We start from the raw sequence: 10,951 nt of genomic DNA on the forward strand, positions 1-10,951 counted from the left end.
GACATCTTCACTGATGTTTGAAGGCTGAATGGGATTTGTAAGTGGAAATGAATACTCAAGTTACTGAAAGCCAGTCCAAATATCTTTAGGGATAGAGAACAAACAATACAACTGGAAGAACAGACAATGCAAGGCAGGAAAATGTTCAGGTACAATTACACTGTTGGCCAAAAAGAGCCGCTGAAAGTTTTCTGAATATGAATGTGGGACTTTAGAAAAAAATGCTTTGCAATACTTACTCATCTTCTTCATCTTGTCTTGCTCTTTTTGCCAGATGTTTGTCCTCTAATTCTTTAAGATTCTTAAGTTCTTTCTCACTACAAATGATGCTAAATACTGAAACAAATAAACAATAAAATGCCATGAGTTAAAGCAATTATTTCCATAAATGTTGATAATTCTGCTCAAACAGTGAAAGACTCACCTTTTTCTACTTGAATCCTAAAAGCATTTCTTTTTCTTCGGCCATAATCTACACTGGGAAAAAAAAAATTTTTAGCACAGTTTTCAAAAATATATTCCACGAAACTTGCACACTATAGAATCCTTATTGTTCTTATTGGTTGATAAATAAAGCTTCTTTGGCCTATGGCAAAGCAGAATAGGGGCAGATGGGAAACCCAAGCAGAGGGAGTCTGGGAGACGCCAATCAGCTGATGAGGAAGCAAGACGTGTAGAAAATGAGGCAACACCACAGCTACATGGCAATATATAGATTAATAGAAAATGGTTAATTTAAGATGTAAGAGCTAACTAGTAAGTCTGAGGCATCAGCCAAACATTTATAAGTAATATTAAGCCTGTGAGTGGTTCAGGAACTGGTGGGCGGGAGAAAAACAAAACAAGAAAACAAAGTACTTAATCTAAATGGAGACCTTGAAGTGGTGAGGCCTTTATTAAGCAAATGTAAGCATATTAAAATGTAAGAAATCAGAGCACAACAGCATCTCAGACAATAAGGTAAGAATAACTAAACCAAACCAGCCCAAGATTAATTCTTTCCTAAATGGTGCTTAGTTAGGACTCAGTCAAGAGAGCTACATAACATTAAAAAGATAAAGGCAGGCCTGAGAGAACACACCTGCAATCCCTGAACTCTGGAAGCTGAGGCAGGAGGACTGTGAGTTTGAAGACAGCCAGTAATACCTAACAAGACCTTGTCTTATAAATAAAAGATAAACTAGAAAATGACTAACTAAAAGCATAAAACACAGGCACAACTATAATAAAGAGAGAGCCATCAGATGGTTCAGCAGGTAGGGCTGTTTGCCACATAAGCCTAAACCACCTGAACTTGATCTCTGAAGCCCATAGAGGGTAGGAGACAACTTCACAAAGTTGTCCTCAGACCTCCACATGCATGATGTGGCATGACATATGTACATGTGCACACGTGCATGTATACACAGAGGGAACATGCTGGCAGATATTTTTTGTTTTTGTTTTTCAAAACAGGATTTCTCTGTAGCTTTGGAACCTGTCCTAGAACTTGCTCTGTAGACCAGGCTGGCCTCGAACTCACAGAGATCCACCTGTCTCTGCCTCCCGAGTGCTGGGATTAAAGGTAGGCACCACCACCACCCGATCCCACTGGCAATTTTTTTAATTTAAAAAAAAAAAGGAAAGGTGTTTTTGCTGAAAAGCACTGAGACTCCATACTTGGACCCACGACTATTAACTAAGAATAGGATGAAAGCCGGCATCTCTGCCCTAACTTCTACTTGTTTCTGGCTCCTGCATGAGGACAGTAATCACTCCAGCAGTGTCTACCTAATCTTTTTCATCCCCCTCTAGGCTACTAGTTTGAAGGCCAAGTTGGGCTGCAGGAAACTTGCTCTTAACAACACAAAACCTAGAGGCAGAGGCAGGTAGATCCCTGTAAGGTGGAGGCCAGCCTGGTCTACAAAGTGAGTCCCAGGCCAGCCAGGGACTCTCAAAAAACTCTCATTAAGACTCTCAAAAAACTCTCATTAAGACTCTCAAAAAACAAAATAAAGCAAGCAACACATACAAACAAAAACAACAAAAAAAAAGAAAGTATCACTCACACAAAATAAGGGCATTAACAGGTATAAAAAAGGAAATTGGTCAGATCAGGTTAAATAAATATGTTCTCTAAAGACATCCCTTCAATGGCTGTGGTTTTTGGGTTGTTTTTTTTTTGTTTGTTTGTTTTTTAATTTTCGAGACAGGGTTTCTCCATAGCTTTTGGTTCCTGTCCTGGAACTAGCTCTTGTAGACCAGGCTGGCCTCGAACTCACAGAGATCCGCCTGCCTCTGCCTCCCAAGTGCTGGGATTAAAGGCATGCGCCGCCACCACCCAGCTCAATGGCTGTGGTTAGCACAGATGTGAAGACTGGTTTTCAATGGTGGTGGAAGTGACATCCCAAAAGGGAACTGTGACCCTGTGAGGGGCATTTCCTAAGTCACAAAGACTGGAGAGCATTAAGAGAATCAGTGAGTGAGGGCACAGTTACTAGGTATTCTTGCTTAAACAACAATTCTACCTAAAAAGCCTACTGCTCCTTCAAGACTCTCAGTTGTTCAGCCATTCGTGACAGTGAGAAAACCCGAGTTACCTAAGCTGGGACCTGTCTGCTGTATACGTAAACCATGTTGAATACTTTTAAAAGAACTGAACTTTGTAGGAAGACAATTAGCTTATAAATTGAGAGATTCAACTGTTGTCTTTTAATTCAACCTGACATCTTCCTTCCTCAGCTTCAGGTGGTGGGCTTATAGACATGGCCACCAGGCCTGACTCACATTCCTTGACAGAGTCTTGAGAGCTGAGGAAGAACACGCACCAGCTTTTAATTTTCTGATGAAACGGAAATGGAAGTAATATAGCAGTATCTCTATCTCCTGGCCAACTGAAGAGAAAATAAAAGGAAAAAAGGAGCCATTTCCTCCAGGGAAAGGAATCAACACTAAATATAGTAGATGATTCAGATGTTTGGATAGCTGATTTGGGATTTAGGTTTAATGAATTGGTAAGATAACACCAGTAGACATTGAAATCAACTGAAAAATTAAATGAGATATTTAAAATGGAAGGGGAGAGGGATTTTAAAAACAAGGATTTAGAAGTACACTTCTTTACCTGTACATTTTTTGCAAATCAGACGCTAAGATCCCAGTGTCCACATATTTGCCACATCTATTGCTGGTGAGGTACTGAAGAGAAAATATGATTTCAGTCAGTAAATTCAGAGGTTGAATTATTCCAACACATACTTCTATGCAAATTCCTCGGGAATAAAGTATACCACAAAATATAAAAACATATCACAAACATATTTTTTTTAAAAAAACTGTTACAATCTGTAACTGGATTTTTTTGTTTTTTTTCCAGACAGGGTTTCTCTGTGAAGCCATGCCTGTCCTGGAACTCACCATGTAGACCAGGCTGGCCTCGAACTCAAATCTTCCTGCCTCTGCCTCCTGAATGCTGGGAGGGATTAAGGGCATGTGCCACCACCAACCGGCTTAGAAGATTTAATTAACATACTTAGCCACTAGAATATCTTAAGTAGTGAGGGCTTACTATACATCCTATGTTCTCAAACACACATGACCAAGCAGCAAATGTTTGACATCTGCCACTCACAAAGCTATCAGCTGAAGCTAGGGCTGGAGACAGCTACTAGTGAGCAGAGATAACTAGGAAGTCGGATATAGAGAATTCAAGATAGCTGGGTGGTGGTGGTGCAGATGCAGACAGAAATCTGAGTTCAAGGCCAGCCTGGACTACAGAGCAAGTTCCAGGACAGCTAGGGCTACACAGAAAAACGAGAGACAGAGAGAGACAGGCAGACAGAGAGAGAGAGAGAGAGAGAGAGAGAGAGAGAGAGAGAGAGAGAGAGAGAGAGAGAGAGAGAGAGGGCGGGCGGGGGGGGGGGAGAGAGAGAGAGAGAGAGAGAGAGAGAGAGAGAGAGAGAGAGAGAGAGAAACACACATGCCTTTCAGGACGTGGTGGCAGAGCCATTAACCTAGTATTGGAGAAGCAGAGGCAGGAGACGTCTGTTGAGTTCAAGCCTGGACTGGTTTCTCTACATAGCGAATTCCAGGCCAGGCTGGGCTACACAGTACGACGCTGTCCCAATAAAACCAAAGAAAAAGAAGATTTCTCCCTCCCCTCAACTCCGTGCTGCTGAGGGCATCACTAAAGGCTGATATCACCACACAGTGCTCCCCAGCTACGAAAATAAGAACACACTGGCAAAAAGCACCCAGGCTCCCTTTTTACTGTTCCCCTAGAGTAACCGCAAGCTCTGGAATTAACGCTGAATTGTGGGCACCGAGGGCACTGGAAGAAAAGCCATGTCCCGACTTAAGAGGAGGTCGAATCCTGGCCTCGATGAGGAGGGCAGGCCGGGGCCGGCGTCCACGCACCCTGCCGGAACCCAGCCGCGGCCTGAGGCGCCGGGCAACCGCGCGAACGCCGAGCCGCGGTATTCTGGGAAACACACGCACCTGAATGACCCGCTGCTTCAGCTTCCCGTCTATGAACACCGCAGGCCTGGGCTTCATGCTGCCGGGGCCAACCGCGGGCACTTCACCTTAGCTGCAAAGCCTGCGGCAGCCACCTTACCCGATGCACCGGAAACGGAGCGCATGCGTCGTCCCCCAGCACCGGAAGTGCCCCCGGACCTCACCCCCTACCCCCACCTCCAGCCCGTGCGCACACCTTCTTCTCAGCCCTAGAGCTCTGGGAGTAGAGAGGATTGCACTGCTAAGAAGAACGGGAAGACCTGGCAGTGCGAGCGAGTTTCTAACCCAGTTCTTTTTCAGGATTGCGCAACAGGGCCTAAACGGCTAGGCCCGCTTTGAAGACATTAAACTTTATTGGTTCCCAACTGAGCAAACGGACACGGACGCCAACCTTTGTGGCTGCCGCAGACTCCCACAAGCGAGTAGAAAATTTGACGTTAAAGAAGGCTTAGCGGCACGTGCGTGTAACTTTAGTATTCGGGAAGTCGAGGCAAGGAAGGTTGCTGAGAGTTCAAAGGCAGAAGGGCCAAGTAGCAAGATGCTGTCTCAAAACAAAAAAGTTTGAATTTGTCACAGTCCAGGCTGGGAGCCGCAACATGTTCGTGTTTTTGTTTTTTGTTTTGTTTTGAGACGGGTTCTCACACTGTAAACCCAGGATGTGTGGAACTCAGTCTGCAGCCTAAGGAGTTTTTCCCTTTGAGACGTCTTTTCAGGCAAAACCATGAATCTTGACTTTGTTGGAGAAAAGAATTTCAGGAAGAACCAATATGAAGCAGAATTGGAGTTTATTAAAGATACTTTCAACAGCCGGGCAGTGGTGCTGCACGCCTTTAATCCTAGCACTTGGGAGGCAGAGGCAGGTGGATCTCTCGGTTCCAGGCCGGCCTGGTCTGCGGAGCGAATTCTAGGACAGCAAAGGCTGTTACATAGAGAAACCCTGTCATGGAAAAACAAACAAAAAATACTTTTTAACAGTCTTAAGCACAGTGGTTAATAGAGAGATAGATACTCAGGGGAAGAACAAGATGAAAACCGTGTGAGTATGGCTTTCTTCACCCTTTCAAGGGAGGACTGTGTGCAGGAGTTTTTGCAGTGAGTATGTGAAGGAGCCTCTGAGTTGTTACTGGTGTCTATATTTTTTTTTTACTGGTGTCTATTTTTAAGGTAAATTGTTCAAAGAGTAATTTACAATGAGGTTTAAATGGTTGTTAAGAAAGTTGGATTCATTCAAGAGGCTGGAGAGATGGCTCAGTGGGTTAAGAGCACTGCTTGTTCTTCCAAAGGTCCTGAGTTCAATTCCCAGCAACCACATGGAGGCTCACAACCACCTGTAATAAGATTTGGTGCCCTCTTCTGGCCTGCAGGCATACATGCAGAATACTAAGAATACTGTATACATAATAAATAAATCTTAAAAAAGAAAGTTGGATTCATGAGGGAGAAGCGCTGAGAATACAGAATGGGTTGTCTTTTACTTTTTATTGTGAAACACACAGCCGAGTTAACTTAGAGAAGGGTTGGTTTGTGGCTCGTATTTCAGAGGGATAACCATGATGGTGGAACAGAGGGAAGCAGGCAGGCAGCAGCTGGGGCAACAGCTAAGAGCACACATATCTAATCGTAAACAGAAAGCCTTGAACTAAATCAAATTGGTAGGAATCTTTTGAAACCTTAAAGCTTACACTCCAGTGACAAGGCCACACCTATGTCTTCCCCAGACAACCACGGACTAGGGACAAGTATTCGAATGTCCAAGGCTGTGAGGACTCTTCAAACCACCACAGTAACCGTGCCTGGCAATCTTTATTTTTCAGTTCTGAATATCAAACCCAGAAGCCGCATAAATGATAGGCAGTCACTCCACCAATTGAGCCACATCAAGTGAACTATATCCCTACCTCCGAATTTCATTCTTCTTAATACCAGAATAATACCCCATTTTGTGTGTGTGTGTGTGTGTGTGTGTGTCCATCTTGGATGTTGAGGTGGGTTCCATAACTTGACTCTTGGGAATAGTGTTGTAATAAAATACAGGTATTATGTAGGTATCTCTCGTGTACCGACATTCATTTGGGAATATACATAGGAGTGGATCAACTAGATCATACGATATTATTAGGAATCTTCCTACTATCTTCCATAGTATCTGTGTAATGATCTGTCCTGTCCCTTTAAGAGGAAAGCCCTGTCCACTTCCTCCACCTCCACTGAGACAGGCAGATCTTCCTTCCTGCTTGCAGCCTGAGTCTCTTCCTTTTCCTATTCCCTCAAGAAGAGGCAGCTTCTGTCTCTCCTTTCCCTCCCCTCCCCTCTCCTTCCCTCCCGTCCCCTCCTTCTTCCCCTTCCCTTCCATAACCCACTAAATAAATATCCAACCGCATTCTACATGGCGTGCCTATCCATCTGTCTGTCTCTTGCCTGCCGCCTGGCTCCCTGCCTGGGTCCAGCTGCCTTAGGAGACCTGCATGCATTGTTCCTGCCTAGTACCGGCTGCTCTCTGGACCCCCTGCCCGCTTCCTGACCCCTCTCCAGGACCTGCAGCATGGTCTCATGGCGTGCTGCCCACTCCAGCCACTCGGGAACCTGCAATATTTTACTTTTCCCATTACAATCTGTAGTAGTTTATATTCCCATAAATAGTACCTAAGGTGTCCTTTCTTTCCAAGTCCTTGCCAGCCATTGTTGGTAATTGTCTGTAGTAGCCTTTCTGACTGGAGTGAGATGGAATCTCAGCAAAGAAGTTATTGGCATTTCCATGTATCATGCTGCTCTCAACAGCAGGTATAAAATTTTACATTGCCATCAACATGTATAAGAATCCAATTATTGCCGGGTGGTGGTGGCGCACACCTTTAGTCCTAGCACTCGGGAGGCAGAGGCAGGCAGATCTCTGTGAGTTTGAGACCAGCCTGGTCTACAAGAGCTAGTTCCAGGACAGGCTCCAAAGCCACAGAGAAAACCAAAACAGACAAACAAACAAACAAAAGAATCCAATTATCTAGCCAGGAGGTGGTGGCACACGCCTTTTAATCCCAGCTCCAGAACAGGCTCCAAAGCTACAGAGAACCCTGTCTTGAAAAAACAAAGCAAAAAAAAAAAAAAAAGAATTTCAATTATTCAAGGGGAACACCTTGGCTCATTTTGTAATCCCAGCATTCAGGAGGCTGAGGCAACAGGATTGAAGTTTGAGGCTAGCCCGTTCCACTTGGTGAGTTCCAGCCATTCTTGGCTATCCTGTGAGACCCTGCCTCAACAACAACAACGGATAACAAGTATTTCATGTCTTCAGCTGTTGTGTTTGTTTTACTCTTTTGGGTTTTTTTCGAGGGGGGCACCAAGCTCCCAAATAAATCACATGGAGGCCTATACTTTCTTACAAATGCCCAGGCTTAGCTTGGCTTGTTGCCAGTTTTTTATCTCTTTTTAAAAATTTATTGTAGGGCTGGAGAGATGGCTCAGTGGTTAAGAGCATTGCCTGCTCTTCCAAAGGTCCTGAGTTCGATTCCCAGCAACCACATGGTGGCTCACAACCATCTGTAATGGGGTCTGGTGCCCTCTTCTGGCCTGCGGGCATACACACAGAGTATTGTATACATAAATAAATAAATAAATATTAAAAAATAAATTTAAAAAAAAAATTTATTGTAGCCGGGCGTTGGTGGCGCACGCCTTTAATCCCAGCACTCGGGAGGTAGAGGCAGGTGGATCTCTGTGAGTTCGAGACCAGCCTGGTCTACAAGAGCTAGTTCCAGGACAGGCTCCAAAACCATAGAGAAACCCTGTCTCGAAAAACAAAAAAACAAAAAAAAAAAACAAAATAAAAATTTATTGTGTGTTCTGCCTGTGTGTATGCCTGCAGGCCAGAAGAGGGCACCAGATGGTTGTCTGGAATTGAACTCAGTACCTTTAGATGAGCAGGCAGTGCTCTTAACCTGAGCCATCTCTCCAGCCCTCTTGTCAGCTTTTCCTTCCTTCCTTTTTTTTTTTTTTTTTTTTTTTTTTTTTTTTTTTGGTTTTTCGAGACAGGGTTTCTCTGTGGCTTTGGAGCCTGTCCTGGAACTAGCTCTGTAGACCAGGCTGGTCTCAAACTCACAGAGATCCGCCTGCCTCTGCCTCCCGAGTGCTGGGATTAAAGGCATGCGCCACCACCACCCGGCTAGTTACAGTTTTCTTTAGTTATGATAGAAACTAAATTGGGTATAAAACTTTGGACTCACCAAAAAAAAAATAAATTAAAGTATTTTCTCTGAATTTGCCAAATACAAATGGACTGGACATTGTGAATATAGTTTTTACCTGATACTTGTTCTTATTGTATGTAGTTTCCTATGTTAGAGTTAAAATCTTTTTTTTTTTTTGATTAGACAAAAAGTGGGAAACGTTGTGGAATATTTGTTTGCATTGTGAAGATGTGTCTTTGCCTAAGGCACCTTCTGGTTGGTTTAATAAATAGCTGAATGACCAATAGCTAGGCAGGAGAGACTAGGTGGGAAAAAGAGGATCTCAGGGTTAGAATCCAAACCTGCAGGAGATACCGTTGAGACCAGGAACAAGTCAGACATACAGTACAGAGAAGAGGTAACCAAGCCATATGACAACATAGATTAATAGAAACAGGTTAAGTTATAAGAGCTAGTTGGGAAAAAGCCTAAGCTAAGGCTATACTTTCATAATTAATAATAGTCTCTGTGTTGTTATTTGTGAACTGACCACCCAAGGGAAAGTCCAACTACAGCCTGCATGTATGTCTGTGCACCATGCATGCTGCAGTGCTCCCAGAGTCCAGAAGTCATCAAATCCCCTGGAACTCTAGTTACAGATACTTGTTAGCTACCATGTAGGTGCTGGCAGTCAACCCCTGGTCCTCTGGAAGAACAGCACGTACACTTAAGCTCTGAGCCATCTCTTCAGGCCCGGTTTGTTTTTAACGAAGTCTCTTCTGATGTTCATTTGTAGTTATTTTATTAAGCACTAGTTATTTACAGTGAAGGTACTAGGAGTACAAAACCCAACAAGATATGCTGCCTTTTATCATATGTGGGGAATGACTGGCTAAGCATGCATATTTGACTGCCTTTGACTTCTCTAAACCTATTTTTTAAATTTTTTAGTTTTTTTTAAGTATGTGAGTGATTGGCCTGCAAGTCTGTATGAGCACCATATGCATGCAGTGCCTGAGGAGACAAGAAGAAGGCATCAGATCCCCTGGAACTGGGGTTACAGATGGTTGTGAGCCTCCGTGCTGGGAATGGAACCCAGGTCCTCCAGGCCCCGCCCATTTTGATTCTTTTTTCTTTTTTGGTTTTTCAAGACAGGGTTTCTCTGTGTAGTGACTGCCCTACAACTCACTGCATAGACCAGCCAGGCTGGCCTCAAACTCACAGAGATCCACCTGCCTCTGCCTCCTGAATGCTGGGATTAAAGGCATGTGCCAGGACTGCCTGGCCTCCTTTGATTAAAACTCAATTTCTTAAACTTTTTCCATCTCTTGCAAATCTCCAATGCTATTTTCTTTTTCTTTTTTTAAAAATATTTATTTATTTATTATGTATACAATATTCTGTCTGTATGCCTGAAGGCCAGAAGAGGGCGCCAGACCTCTTTACAGATGGTTGTGAGCCACCATGTGGTTGCTGGGAATTGAACTCAGGACCTTTGGAAGAGCAGGCAATGCTCTTAACCACTGAACCATCTCTCCAGCCCTCCAATGCTATTTTCAATGCTGTGTGAGTTCCTCAGCCTGGTCTCTGCTAGTGTTCAGGTGTATCCTCATGCCCTTCACAGTGCTTAGAAGTGCATTAAATCTACACTGTTTACCTTCTGTCTCCCCCAACACTTCCCATGCAAGGTACAGTCTTGTGGGCACCTTCCATTTCTGTTCCTTGCGTCTCTAAGGCCTAGAACAGTGCCTCCCAGACACTAACACACACGTTAGAGAGCTGATTTGATAGAGGCATGGGCAAGGTACAGTGGGAGCATAGTGATAATCTGGTACAGAAATCTTTACTGTACTTGTAGCTTTGACCTATGAACCCTTAATGAGTCTATGGATTTGCGACACTGTGAGGCAAATCCAGTTTGTTTTGGCTTCCTTATAATGCTCTTATCAAGCTTCTCTCTTAAGTGACCTTCTTACTGATGATAAACTTGTTCTGCTTTTTCACACATTTAATACACCAAATGGCCATAATAATATATTTTTAAAGTAAAGCTAATCAAGGTACTTCTCTTAAAGCTCTTGGGTGGTTTTTCAGGTAAAAGTTAAGTAGGCTGAGAAGATGGCTCAGAAAGCAAAGGGGCTTGCAGCCAAGCCTGACAGTGCGAGCTCTGTCCCTAGAATCTACGTGGGAGAGGGAGAGAACTAACTCCTACAGGTGTTAGTTCTGGCCTCCACGTGTGCACCTACCGAGTCATAAATACACTAAATTAAGAAATGTAAAAAAATTACAGAAAGCTA

At 43.7% G+C, this 10,951-nt stretch overlaps 1 protein-coding gene across 2 annotated transcripts in view; it reads right to left on the minus strand.

The window, feature by feature from the left end:
- Nvl (nuclear VCP like) overlaps positions 1 to 4,615 on the minus strand; it is a 48,899-nt gene extending 44,284 nt beyond the window's left edge. The window contains exons 1-4 of one of the 2 annotated variants that reach the window (XM_075989335.1): positions 4,477 to 4,615; positions 3,104 to 3,177; positions 425 to 477; positions 240 to 336 (exon numbers count right to left, since the gene is read on the minus strand). In XM_075989335.1, coding sequence (XP_075845450.1) covers positions 240 to 336; positions 425 to 477; positions 3,104 to 3,177; positions 4,477 to 4,533 — 281 coding nt within the window. In that variant the 5' untranslated portion in view covers positions 4,534 to 4,615. The remainder of the gene's footprint in view (positions 1 to 239; positions 337 to 424; positions 478 to 3,103; positions 3,178 to 4,476) is intronic. The other variant, XM_075989336.1, reaches the window with a different exon arrangement.
- Between the last annotated feature and the right edge of the window lie 6,336 nt (positions 4,616 to 10,951).

Source organism: Microtus pennsylvanicus, chromosome 10 (assembly GCF_037038515.1).
Source record: "Microtus pennsylvanicus isolate mMicPen1 chromosome 10, mMicPen1.hap1, whole genome shotgun sequence".
In the NCBI taxonomy this organism is placed as follows: Eukaryota; Metazoa; Chordata; class Mammalia; order Rodentia; family Cricetidae; genus Microtus; species Microtus pennsylvanicus.